Raw genomic sequence first — 14,636 nt, 5'->3', positions numbered from 1 at the left:
CGATTTAAATGAGCCTTATTTTGGATAAAATCTTTTAAACCTTAGACCTCGCGAGGTGAGTTCCCAGGTTTGAGAGTATTTTGCCATAAAAATTTAAATTGATCGATTTGATTATTTGAATATTTTCATATAATAATTTATATTGAGATATATATTTGATATAATATATATAATATATATAATATAATAATAATATATATATGATAATGATAATAGATAGATAATAGATAGATAGATAGATAGATAGATAGATAGATAGATAATAGATAGATAATGATACATAATAGATAGATAGATAATAGATAGATAGTATAATAGATAGATAGATAGATAAATAGATAGATAATAGATAGATAGATAAATAGATAGATAGATAGATAGATAGATAGATAGATAGATAGATAGATAGATAGATAGATAGATAGATAGATAGATAGACAGATAGATAGATAGATATAGATAGATAGATAGATAGATAGACAGATAGATAGAGATAAATATAGATAGATAGATAGATAGATAGATAGATAGATAGATAGATAGATAGATAGATAGATAGATAGATAGATAGATAGATAGAGAGAGAGATAGATAGATAGATAGACTAAATACCTACTTGATATGACATAGAGTATTTCAAACTGTGGATTTCCTGCCTCAATGACAAAAGTTGTCTTGCGAGTTGCTGATCTTGATTCCGCATGCTTTTCTATACATAGTGAGGATAAAGAAAAATATTATGCGATCTTTTGACTTAAAATGATGATGACGATGATGATGGTGATGATGATGATGGTGGTGGTGGTGGTCGTCGTGGTGGTGGTGGTAATAGTGGTGGGAGTGTTGGTCGAGATGATAATAACAATAAACATTATCAACCAAGGGACACAACCGATAAATATATAACATTCACACGTCCTGCTTACGATAAGATTGTATTGCCTCCCATGAAGCAACAATGATTCTCCAAAGAAAAAAAAAAGATGTTGCCCGGAGCTCATTACATGGTATATTCCGTCATTGTCGTTGTCTTCCTTGTCGTCGTCATCATCATCATCATCATCTCTACTTTGTAATTCTATTGGTGCCTCGCTCATCATCATTATCATCATCATCATCATCATCATCATCATCATCATCATCATCATCATCATCATCATCATCATCATCAATATCATCATCATCATCATCATCATCATCATCATCCATGTTATCATCAACATCATCAACTGTAAGAACGCCACTAGTTCCATTACTGGCCATCATCAACAATCATAAAAGCAAACAAAACAACAACAAAATAAAACAAGTAAAACATACTAACAACAACAACAACAACAACAACAACAACAGCAATAACATAACGTGTATCACCATCACCACCACAACAACAACAACAAATGCAAAAATGTCAATAGGGAAGAAATGTCGTGACGTCACAATTCTACTTTTCCGGTTCCAACATCATTCGCAGTGTTTAAGTAACCAGTCATTCGGAGGACTAATAATGAATAGATTATATATTGAATCAAATGGTGGCATAACTATTTATTTGAGTGGCAGGATGTAAAGGCAGATTATTAGGACTACGAGACGTAAAAGAGCGAGGATGGATTATCTTTATTGACGACCAGCATAACATATTTAGACTCGAAAAAAAAAGATTTCATCACTCTGAAACCAGAAGATCGTGTACACAAGGTATGTATTTAGTCCCCTAGAAGACTGTTTTTACACTTTGAATGAGTTTGGAACCAGTTTTTTGACATCATCCTTTTGTTCCCTATTGCAAATCCATTCAGATCTTACGAGTTCTGTCTGCAGCCACTCCAATGACTTTTCTATCCTCTTCTTTCTGTCCGGGGTAAGTCTGTCCCGATCTCCTTGTTGACACCGATGTCTGCTCCATGGATACAACGCCCTGACCGTACGAATAACACTCAACTGCTCATCATTACTTCCGCCAATCTCACGAGATTTGATGTCATTTCTCGCCAAGTTTCGAACTTCTACCTCTATATTCGTCCTTTTTCTCTGACGACCTAGTGGATCAACTTTCCGACAATGTTTAAGATCATCTCCAAATACGTCTTTGATCGTATTTATATTACCATAATCAGCGTTACCGCTACCAACAACAACACCATCATCATCATCATCATCATTATCTACAGTCTTCTTGTCATTATCGTATACGTCATCGCCACAACAATCATTATTGTTTTGACTAGAATTAACAGCTACTTTCGGGATTGATTTAATCATTTTGTACGACTGGGATCTCGGACATTCGTCTACTTTCGGCGATTTCTGTGCAGCAGAATCGGACAATCCTGATGTTTTATTTGTTGCACTTGACAAAGTTACAGATTTCTCCGATAAGAGCTTTGAAGTTGACGAATTCCCAAGTGGCATTGTTCCAAGAGGTGGCCAATTAGTTTTCCTATCTTCCAGCCATTTTAGATAGCTAGGTCTTCTCGTAGCCAAGTTTAGTCTGACGGCTGTCGCTTTTAATTTAGCCAGATCTGAATTCAAGTCTTCGCTCTGAAATTTTGATACAGGACTTCCCAGTTCGTTGCTCTGATTTGGTGGGGTTGAATTGTTTATTTTTGGTTGGTGATGGGCAGTCAAATTAGGCTGGGAGACATGACGAAGCATTGGCTTTTTGGCAATGGAGCCGTTCGGATTGAGGAAGCTGGTGGTTTGTTTGGCGACATTATTGGTGTTGTCAGATTGGGGTACGGAGAGGAAAGTTGTGTTGCCATGATTTTGTTTTGTTGCCGCGGAAGTTTGATGTTGATTTGATAATTTTGTGATTTGAGATGGTCTTGCTTCTTCGGCTTGGAATTTTGGGACGTTTAATAAAGAAGAGGTTATTGATGTGTTCGAAGAGTTCTTTGGAGACAGAGAATGTATTTTGTTATTTACTGATTTTCCAAATGTCTCAATAAAACTAATTTGGTTGTTGGCTACAGTAATGTTTTTTCTTTGTCCAGAATTTCCTCGACTGTCTATTATATTATGTGTAATGTTTTCACAAAATACACCTATGCTGCCCCCATTATCACCACCTCCATCCCCACCATCTGCATCGTCATTGTTATCAACATAGTTGTCATTATTTTTTCCGTAATCAAAATCAACATAATTCTCATCATCATCGTAATACTTCGGTCCTTCTCGGCGTATCTCCGGCACGATGAATGAACAAACCAGGGTACAACTGTCGCCAATTTCATTTTTACTGCCAACATTTTCTTCTCTGCAATTTTCGGAAACGAATGCCTTAAAGACATCGCTTTCTGTTCTCTGGTTATCAACATCCTTTTCAAATGCCTTTCTCATTCTTTGACTACATTCTGTTCCATTAATCGCTTCTTGAGTCGTAATATCCAAATATATTTCTTTACTCATTTCGTCTTTATCCAACATGTCATTTTCAACGTATTTTTGCCTTCCTTTGTCCAAATAATTCTTACGTTTTTCACTCAGCGTGTTTTTCTCACCACAACTTGCATGGTAATTCTTGTCAACAGACAAAATGACTTCCTTGCTACATTCAGTATTATCAAAACACAATTCGCCATTCGTATCATCAGAAGCAATTTCTATGCTGTTGCCATTGGTCTGGCTTTTTATACTTATTTCTTCTACACATGTCCTTAATTGACTACATCTCACGGAGTTCACAATGTCTTCAACATCCCCAAAAATATTCCTCAAATCAACTGTGCCTGATTTGTCACAAATTACTCCCTGGACTTTCTCAATATTTTTGCAACCAGTGTCCTCATCATCTCCTTCATCTGTTCCTACCTCGTTGCTAATGAGGTTGGCAGAAACGTCAAATGTTGTTACAGAAATGTCTGATTCAATACTTACAGAATCACGTTCCTTCGTAACTGTTAAAAATTCTCTATAATCTTTCCCCTCTTCCAAAGAAGAAGCCTTGATTTTTTCTTTTCCGTCAACCCATATACAACTCTCAGAATTACTATTATTATTATTATCATCATCATAATTTGATTTCATGCAGCCAACTTGTGAGTCAAAACTACCTCCAGTTGAAATCAGATTAGTCTTATATTCACTTATCTCTCTTTTATCTTTATCGGACTCCGATGACCCAGTTCTGGCCAGTTCTAAATTTCGTCTACTTCTTTGTCGAACAGGCATCGTCATTCTTTTGGCGTTGGGCATTGAAAACTTTTCCTTGAACGTTGAAATAATGTCATTCAAGGCTATCGGTTGTTTTTCAATTCGTTCATCAGTCTGGTAAAGCAAAGACTTGATTTTGGTGACGTCTTCCAGTTCCATAACAGTCGGAGTTTTGTCTTTATTCGTCCCATCGATTGATTTTATCAAAACTTGAAACATTTCATGTATATTGTTGTTAGTATCATTACCATTATCGTTTATATCGATTTTGTTATCCACATTGCAATGTGTCGTTGGAGTTAATGATGTCAAATCTTTGCTTTGAATTTGGGATTGATTTCCTGTTTTGTCATTACAAAGTTGGTGGGTGTTTGTAACAAAATTATCCGTGTCAGATTTGACATTTTTCTCACGCCCCAATTCTGCATTCTCATCGATTTCCGATAGTGTGTTATTATTGTTACAATTATCATCATTAAAATAATTACCATTTCTTTGACTTGTGTTTAATATTGATTTGCAAGAAATCGATTTTTCGTGAAAATAATAATTTATCCGACACAACGAATAATTGTCTACAGATTTATTGACGTCCTGATTTTCATCAGTGTCTTCCTCGTGAGTCGTGTGAAATTTACTTGAACCAGACACAGAGTTCAAAATAGAAATGTTATTAGTACTCAGTCCTTCACCAAGATGTCGACTAGGAGTAGAATTAGAATTACTGACATCTACTTCATCAACAGTTGTCAAAGGGTTTGTGTGTTGATTTATTTCATTGTACAGACCATTCTGATATAGATGTTTTCCAATTTTCTCAGAATGACCTTGACCCTCGTCTAAGTAGTCGGTCTCTTCGATCATGGAAAGTTGACGATTACTGGCTAAGTCTTTGCGACCTCCCATTCTACTTTCGTTTTCTACACGTTAGGGATAATAAAAGTATTGTACAATCACCAATAGATGAAAAGAATCCCATTGTTTATCATTAACGTCATGGCCTGGTATTCAAGCTAAAGCTGAATGAGATGGATGAAGTAGTCACACATTGCTTCTGTGTTTATAACAAGTTTAATTTGCACAGGCTGCGGTGGGTGATAGCCATAACGTTTTACTTTAAAACAAAAAAAGAAAAAAAATACAAATGATAATTTATATTATTCAGATTTCTCAAAAAGATTGTACTAGCTGGCCGGGGGGGGGGGGCGAGCTCCTAAAATACTTGAATATATTTTTTTGCGTGCACCGATTGGCAATAAACCTGAATACAATATAGATCACATAACAGCGAATAAAGTTTAAATCAGCTTATATTAGTATACTAGACATCACAATTTCAAAACTCCCCAGAAGAGACGGAAAATAAAATCTGTCATATCCGAACTCAGACAATTTAAATTTAGTCCATAGGGTAAATCAATAAGCCACTGTGCCTTTGAGAGAGTATTTTCCAAAGCCGAGCTCTAATGATTTGTTTAGTTTCGATGGTAACATGAATTTTACTTTGTTGTCGTAAGGAGAACGACCAGCTGTCCTCCGAGCATTGTCCTATCCTTCTTGAGAACTGTAATAGTTAAAGGAAAATGGTGTCATTGAAAAAGACCCAAGAAAAATATCACCAACCGTCAAATTAGTATTTTTATGACAATTAGCTGATTATAATTAATCAGTTAAACAACTTGGTCCACCACCACCACCCAAAAAATCAGAGTTATGTGCTGAATAAGATTTATTTTGGTTAACATTGATGTTCTGAGAAACGTTGAGGAGCAGGTACTTCAGGAGGATAAATAGGCTAAAAAGATGTGTATGGCTATGCGGGAATATGTGGTCTTGTGGTATGACAGTCGTTTTCGGATCGGAAGGTCCTGGGTTCGAGCCTCGCTCGGCGCATAGTTGAGTCCGTGGAAAAGGCTATTTACTCAATTTTTCTCACCGTACTCAGGTGTAAAATGACCGCTGTTTCTTTCGGAAAAGCAGTTTTAATATCGCTAACAGGAATCATGTCTCTTTCTCCATGTTTCCTGTTGCTATGGTCAGGGACCTTTGAAAAGAGCTTTGAGCACTTGTAGATATTGCGCTATATAAAATCTGAAAGCTCGATTTATGGAAGAGTATCAGACTAAAAAGTAGTCCCTCTGAGCCATGATGCCCATGAAGTCGGAGGTTAACAAATCGACATAAAACCGACTTGAGTCAGAGGAAAAGAGTAGTCCTTCTTAGGCCCATAGAGTCGGAATTTTGCAGATCAACATAATACAGACTTGAGTTAGAGATTCACATAATAATATGTTTTTCACCATTTCAAAGCGGTAGTATTCCCGATGACTGAGATACTAAAAATGGAATTTATAGTCAAAATTAACAAGAAATGTGGGTTTATTTTACATGATTTTAAAAATCATAATAAACGTGTACATATATGCAGGTCTGATATCTGAACAGGCTTATGGGTCTAGATTAACATTGTTGTAATGGACAATATTTTGCGTCATTTTTTAAAGTTCCCATTATAACAATGAGCCCATAAGGAATTGGGGGGTTATCAGACCTGCAAATATATGCACGTCTATATATAGATGGTATGAAGTTAAGGTCACTCAGGTCTTTGTTCTTGCTTTTTTCCGTCCACGTTTATGAGTACTTCTCACTAAACTGTATTAACCAGACTAAACGTTCAAGGTCACTACACATAGTTTGTGTGCCGGTCCGTTATACTTTCGGGTGGCAATTTTATGAGTTTCTTCGCTAATCTTATAATATATATATATATATATATATATATATATATATATATATATATATATAGTATGCGCATAGTATGCGCTTGGCTAAAAAACTCATTAACATTGCCATCCGGAAGTATAACGGACCAACACACAAAACTATGGGTAACCTTGAACGACTATAGATAGTTCGAAGATGACGTCACTCGGGTCTTTGTTATTGTTTTTTGCCATCCGCGTTTATGAGTAATGCTCAATAAACTGTATTAATCCGACTATAAACGTTCATGGATACACACAGTTTTGTGTGTTGGTCCGTTATACTTCCGGATGGCAATGTTATGAGCTTCTTAGCCAAGCGCATACTATCTAAAGTCTGGTTAATACAGTTTAGTGAGAAATATGCATAAATACGGATGGCAAAAAAGCAATAACAAAGACCTGAGTGACGTCAACTTCATACTATATACACGCTACTTAATGTAATGTTCTCTATGTGCCGCTGGTGAAATGACGTCATGTAGACGCGATGACGCGCCGCACGCCCCCTGGCGATGAGGAGACGACAAAAACCACCGCGTCATTATATTTATAGTACTCGAGTCAGCTTGATTGATTGCCGCCATTCAGTGTCATTCTTGTTTTGGATTTATTCATTGTTGTTATTCCTATGGACGACAACAAAGACTGCAATGGGGCCGTAGATTTATGATAATATAGATGTCAAACAGTCGCCTTTTGTTGTGTACGTGCTTTTTAAAAAGAAAAGATCGTAAATTTCTCAAGATTGAAGCAATGTCAAAGTTCTGTTAATGAAATGAATGTCTTCTATCTTATTGTCTATGTAATTTGGGGAATTTTTTTCTTCTTTTTCTTGTATTTTTCTTTCTCATTTGTCTGGAACTTTTAAATACAAACTATTTGTTCAGATCCTAATCTTTTAAAAAAATTGAGCTTTTATATAGGGCAATATCCACTAAACGTGCTCAAAGCGCTTTACAGGGGGTCCCTAGCCAACAGCAACACGTACATGTGGAACAAGACATGACGCCTGTTAGAAGATATTAATTTTTTTCGGACAAAGACAGCGCTGTTAACGACTAGGTACTCGTTTTACACCTGAGTACGGTGAGAGAATGTGAGTAAAGAGCCTTCTCCAAGGACTCAACTATGAGCCGAGCGAGGCTCGAACACAGGGCCTTCCGATTCGAAAGCGAGTGTCATACCACAAAACCACATAGCCGCATCTTACACTAGTGTCTGCTCCATAATTTGTCAATGTTGTTTTTTAAATAAGTAAATAAATAAAAATTAAAAAGATAAATTCCCTTCATTCATCCCATGGGGGACATTTTTCTCTAGGGTCTATTCCAAGGGAAGACTGAAATAACCCATGCGTCAGCCGCAGTGCAGCGCCACAAATTGAGCTTGGGCGAGGTGATTTGTTCAAGGCCCACGGTGCAGCGTTGGGTGATCAAACCCGATACCTTTCGAGTACGAAGCAAAAACCGGATCGCTGAGCCACGCTGTCCACAAATTCCAAAACAAGTTCATATTGTGACAGTTTCTACATTATATAGAAAGAATGAAATTGACGTCACTCAGCTCTTTGTTATCATTTTTAGTCAGCCATTTCTATGACAAGTTCTCACTAAATTATACCAATCAGACTATAGATAGTATGCAGATGACGTCACTCAGGCCTTTGTTATTGTTTTTGCCATCCGCGTTTGTGAGTTGTTCTCACTAAACTGTATTAACCAGACTATAAAAGTTCATGGTCACACAGAGTTTGTGTGTTGGTCCGTTATACTTCCGGATGGCAATGTTGTGAACTCCTTGGCCAACCGCATTCTATCTATAAACAAGGTTCAAGGTTACACATCGTTTTGTGTGTTGGCACATTATATACGGCTGGTGATGTTGTGAGTATTTCACCTGATCGCATAGCATCAATACGAACATATTTTTTTCAGATCTTGGTCTTACACCAGACCGCCTGCTCCCTAATTTGTCAATATTATTGTTATTTTAATTGCTAAACATACACATTCATATTCTGTGTTTATTTCTAATTTGTATTCATTTTTACGGTATCTGGTTTATCTCGACGTTATAATATTAGTATAGGGAATGATATTAGCGGAAGAGTAGCGTCCCTTGATTGGACGTCACCCATAGTCTGTGACGTCACCGGCGGAAAAGTTATATAAGAGAGAGAACGTCATGTTGGTTGTGCACATGCGTCTCTCGTCCTCGCTTCCGGTGAAAGCGGCTTGAGACACTTCAAAACCAAAATGATGTTCTCTCTGTAAGGTGACGTCTAATCAAGGGACGCTACTCTTCCGCTAGTCTCATTCCCTATACTGGATTGGGCAACTGACTAAAAAAAAAAACAGAACCAAACCAATTGACCGTTTATACAGCGCAGAATTCACTAAACGTTCTGAAAGCGCTTTACAAGGGGTTCGTAGCCAGTAGCAACACTTAACACGTAAAACGAGACATATCATCTGTCAGGCGATATTAATTTTTTTTTTCGGACAGAAACGATGCTGATAACGGTCAGGTACTCATTTTACACTTGAGTACGGTTAGAGAATGTGAGAAAAGAGCCTTTCCAAGGACTCAATTATGCGCCGCTCGAGAACCGAACCCTGGACCTTCCGATACGAATTCGAGTGTCATACCACCAGACCATATAGATGCATTTTTGAGGCTGGCCTATGTAGTCACCCAGAGCCATTAGGAACTTGGAATTCCTTGAGAGCCATAAGGCCTAAAGAGCCGGAGTTTATCCCGTTTTCTATTGCGTGAAATGGACAATAACAATTGCTTGCTACCCTTTGGATAGGACGCTACTATTCTATCGCTAAGTACTTTCCGCCAGAGTTAAATGTTCCGACTACGCAATCACTAATGGGTGGACAAGGGAGTGCAGGGGAGGGAGGGGGGGGGGGGAGCGAGAGAGAAAATATCGACTGCACCCGTGATCGATCTCGGTCCATTTGCGTGTGAAGCGAGTGCTTTACCAACTGAGCTATCGACACCCACAAGGTTTCCCTATGTCACCTGGAATTAATTCATAAAACTATTTTCCGTACATGACAAGCATAAGGGGGCAGCGTGGCTCAGCAGTACGGTCTTTGCTTCGTACCCGAAAGGTATCGAGTTCGATCACCCGCCGCTGCATTGTGTGGTCCTGAGCAAATCACCTCCCCCTAGCTCAATTTGCGGCACTGCATTGCGGATGACGCCTTGGTTATTCCAGTCTCCATTTGGAAAAGACCCTAGCGAAAAATGTCCCTTACGGTATGAATAAAGGGAATTTCATTTATTTATTTATTTATTTTCATTACAGGCTGCAATCTGCCTCATTTACAATGCACCGCTCTATCTATGTATTATGTATGCGGCTATGTGGTCTTGTGGTCGGATTCGAACCGGAATGTCCAGGGTTTGAGTCCTTTTCTGAACGGTGCAGATTAAAGTTGATTCCTTGGGAAAATGGCTTTTAATCACTTCCCCTCACCGTACTTATGTGTAAAATGAGTACCTGGTCGATAACAGCGTTGTCTCTAAAAACGCATACTAGGCGTCATGTGTCGTCCTACAAGTTAAATCTTGCTATTAGATAGGGATCATTTGTAACGCGCTTTCAGTACGTTTAGTGGATATAGCGCTATAGATAGAATGAAGTATACGTCACTCGTGTCTTTGTTATTGTTCGGTTTTGTTTTTCTCTGTTCATCTACTTTTATGAATAATTAACATTTAACTGTATTACCCAGACTATAAAATTTCATGGTTACACATAGTTTTGTTTGTTGGTCCGTTATACTTTCGGATGGCAATGTTGTGAGATTCTTAGCCAAGCGCATACTATATAATATATAAATATAAACGCTGAGGTTTTTGCATACCATGAGGGAAAGGGATGGGGGGGGGGGGGGTGGAAGAGTGGGATAGGTATGCATGATGCTATCATTCTGATCCTCTTAGTGGTTGTAAGCACTTATTGGAAACTGGGGAAATCGGATAAACGATTTGTCATTGTGTGTGTGTGTGGGGGGGGGGGGGGGGGGTAAGTGTGTGAGAGAGAGAGGGGGGGGGTTGCGGGTGGACAGATCAATGGCTGGCATTATCACGGTGTTACGTAAGCAGGATTGCAAAATTAGCGGGAGAAGTAGGATAAGGTGAGTGGCATTATGACGTTGAAAGTGGCTGTGGGTGCTGATGGGTTAGTATAGCCATAAGACACGATGTGTTATATATAGCGCAATATCCACTAAATGTGCTCAAAGGGCTTTACTAATATGTCCCTGGTCAGCAGCAATACGTAACACGTAGACGAGGCATGGCGCCTGTTAGGCGATAATACATTTTTTTCCACAGAGTCAACGCAGTTAACGTCCAGGTACTCATTTTACACCTGAGTACGATGACAGAGTGTGAGTAAAAAGTCTTTTTCGAAGAACCAACTATGCGCCGAGCAAGGAACCCGGGACCTTCCGATTAAAAAGCGTGTTTCTAACCACAAGACCATATAGCTGCACAAATAACAAATTGTGTTTGTGGATGTGTGTATTTTCTTTTCATGATTTGTTGGGTTTTTTTTTTTTTTTTTAAACTGAGTTGATATATAATAAAATTTATTGCCAATTGCCTAAAAATAAACGTTTGGATTGGAACGTGACCTTGTACTATTTACGTCATGAGTGAGTGTATGATATGCAATGCTGCAATGGTATGCATATTATACAGACAAATCTTTCATGCTACATGCTATTCTTGGTAGAATGTTAATGACTTGACATGCTGCATGAAGTAGGTACTCTCTAGATTTGGGAGATTGGAGAAGGATTGGGTCAAAATGTAACGATTGCATGGAAGATAAGACCAAAAGAGAGAGAAAAAAAGAATATATATATATAATATATAATATATATATATATAATATATATATATATATATATATATGAGCCAAGGTCAAAAGGTGCCCGCCTGATACCAGTGTTAAGAAAATTTGATTTTTACTTAATTATGGGCTTTTTTCATTGGGTTAATGCATATAATCAATTAATAATATGAAGAAGAGATAAAATGAAATAGCTCAACACACTCTGTTCAACAGAATATGAAATAAACAACTTGAAAGTGAAATTTGAATGCTGTTTGGCATGTGCTTAAAACGAGGTCAACGCATCACCTTTTTAGAAATCATCTAGAAATTAAATGTGATGTTTTAGCTCACGTGATTGAAATTTGACTGATAGTATAAAGTCAAAATTTACATTTAAACCCAATTGCAGTATATTACATATCTGAATAAGTTTCATATAGAGTTCTTAAAAAGTTGGTGTTGCTTGTGACCTTTGGTGTCATCAAACACAGCACAATACTAAGACTCAACACGAAACTTTAAAGCTCATGTTTAATGTTTATAAAACGTTTTATTATGAGAAAAAAGCATAGATTTACTATCTGAACTCAAATCTTGGAGTAAATGTATACCGTTTTACTGATATTGAGGTTTATTGGTTTTGGTGTCATTTGTCACAAGCAACACGACATGCGTGAACACGTGGAAGTTTGTTTCGTTAAATGGCGATTCGCAATTTTGATCCACCCTTCTTACCAGTCTTTGAAGTGCAGCACTTTCATTTGCCTTTCCAGCGTGGCTCCAGGGAGAAAAGGTAAGTTGAACTTTGGTGTCATCGCTATTTTACATTGTCACAAGCAACACTTTATATTGGATATCACAAAGTGCCACCAAAAAATTATGTTTTCAGCTGTTATTCTATTTACAAATATGATATTATGACATCTCACATAAGACTGTGATTTTGACACAATTAATTTTTTCCTTGTAATTCTATTTTTTTTTATGTTTCAGGGTTGTATCAATCAAGAAAAAGACAAAACTCAAGCTTTTGACGAATCCAGATAAATAGAAGGGTTGTCAAGAAATTTGATTTGATTTACTATTAACACACTAAATTACTACAAACTAGCAGATTTGAGCAGTAGGGTGGATGTTACCGTATGGTTACATGAATTCATTACCATGGCTGATATTTATCTAGTGTTTGTCTGACTTCTGGTACTTTTTGTGACCATTGGTGTCATTGCTTAAAATGTCACAGGTGATACTTAAGTTTGAAGTTTCTAGTGTATTTCTGTTTTCATGTTCTTCAAAGCTTGAAATGTCATTGAATTACATTTTAACAGGCTATATTACATGTGTTCAGTTGCGATTCTTGATTTATTGAGGCAAAATTGCGTTCTAGTGCCGATTTTGAGCAAAGTAATAGCAACAATGGTATAACTAATTTCTAAGTATATTTCCGATTTAGAGGTATTTAGTTTCTTAAAATATTATTGAATTTCATTTTAGAGCAGGTTATTGTGCTTTATTGACCGAAAATAATGATATATTATGGAAGAAAGTGTGATTTGGTGTTGCTTGTGACATAAGTAATGGTGTCACCGGTGTTATGTCACAAGTCACATTCAGATGCTTTAATTTCCATGTATATTTTTATTTTGGAAGCCTTTGCTTTCTGAAATATTATTAAATTCCATATTTAACTGTGGTTATTAAACTGGTTTGACTGAAATTAATGATATATTGTCGAAATTGCAATTTGGTATTGCTTGTGACATAAGTAATGGTGTCATCGGTCTAATGTCACAAGTGACACAATGTCGCTAAAAAAGGATATGCTTTGGTCACATTTTGTGCCAACATTTTATTCCAAAAGTTTCTGAACATTGCTGGTAATAAGAATATGCAATATTGTTGTTGTTGTTAATGTACAAACATTTTTATGAAATAATATATTTGCATTCTATGTTGCTTGTGACCAATGACACCAAAAAGCAACATTTTCTCCAATAGTTGGTAAAAGTATTGTACTATGATTGTTGTTGATTGTGTCGTTTTGTCTATAACTTACTAAATAAAGTTTGATACTCAACAAAAATCATTTGGTTATTGAGTTTTTTGTCTCATTTTGGTGTCACCGGTCAAAGGTGACACCAGCAACCTATAGGCATTGTTGACGATATTATGCTGCGTTAGACCTTAAAGTTATCTAAAGGGCCTTTGATTCATGAAGTACAGGGTTTTTGCTACACATATAGAAACATAAATGGACTATTATGTCACTTTTATTTTGAGAAAAAAAATTGGCACCTTTTGACCTTGGCTCATATATATATATATATATATATATATATATATATATATATATATAATATAAATTATATATATATAATGTATATATATATATATATATATATATATATATATATATATATATATATATTATATATAGTTAATATATATATGAGAAATAAAATCGGGAAAAAAATTATAACGCTATTTTAAAACGATGTAGAAATCAGAAAAATGCACTACAGACGAATGAGATAGATTGAGATTGTGTTTCATTCATCTTGCTTTGTTGATAAAGGGGAAACCCGAAATGTCCATTATATCTGTTTTCGCATATTAATTTGAAGCTTACATTCAATTTCACATTGTTATTTAATTTAGTTCTTCGAGCTTCGAGCAGCTCATTTACATTACTTTATATAATTATCAACATTGTTCTTTGTCTTTGAGTTTGTCTTTGGGTCTTGCCATTCCATGAAACACCAGCGAAAACCATTAGATTCTTTGAAAAACAATGTTGTTCACAGCGGGTGGTTGGATGGGAGCATCACCCTTGAATCATATACCTATGA

General features: G+C 36.5%; 2 protein-coding genes across 2 annotated transcripts in view; one reads left to right on the top strand and one right to left on the bottom strand.

The window, feature by feature from the left end:
- Positions 1 to 14,636, top strand: part of LOC144956890 (uncharacterized) — a 602,990-nt gene that overhangs the window by 214,023 nt on the left and 374,331 nt on the right. The window lies entirely within an intron of this gene.
- The window catches only part of LOC144956619 (uncharacterized), a gene marked incomplete at its 3' end in the record, with an annotated part of 23,408 nt that continues 9,388 nt past the window's right edge, over positions 617 to 14,636 (bottom strand). Inside the window, 2 exon segments of the mRNA XM_078887241.1 lie at positions 617 to 709; positions 1,810 to 5,722. Of these exon segments, the coding sequence (XP_078743367.1) occupies positions 617 to 709; positions 1,810 to 5,064 (3,348 nt within the window).

Source organism: Berghia stephanieae, chromosome 11 (assembly GCF_034508935.2).
Source record: "Berghia stephanieae isolate SIO BIC M18660-M18661 chromosome 11, UCSD_Bste_1.3, whole genome shotgun sequence".
Classification (NCBI taxonomy): Eukaryota; Metazoa; Mollusca; class Gastropoda; order Nudibranchia; family Aeolidiidae; genus Berghia; species Berghia stephanieae.
Note: the sequence above shows the minus strand (reverse complement) of the source record. Positions and strands in the feature narration are given on the sequence as shown.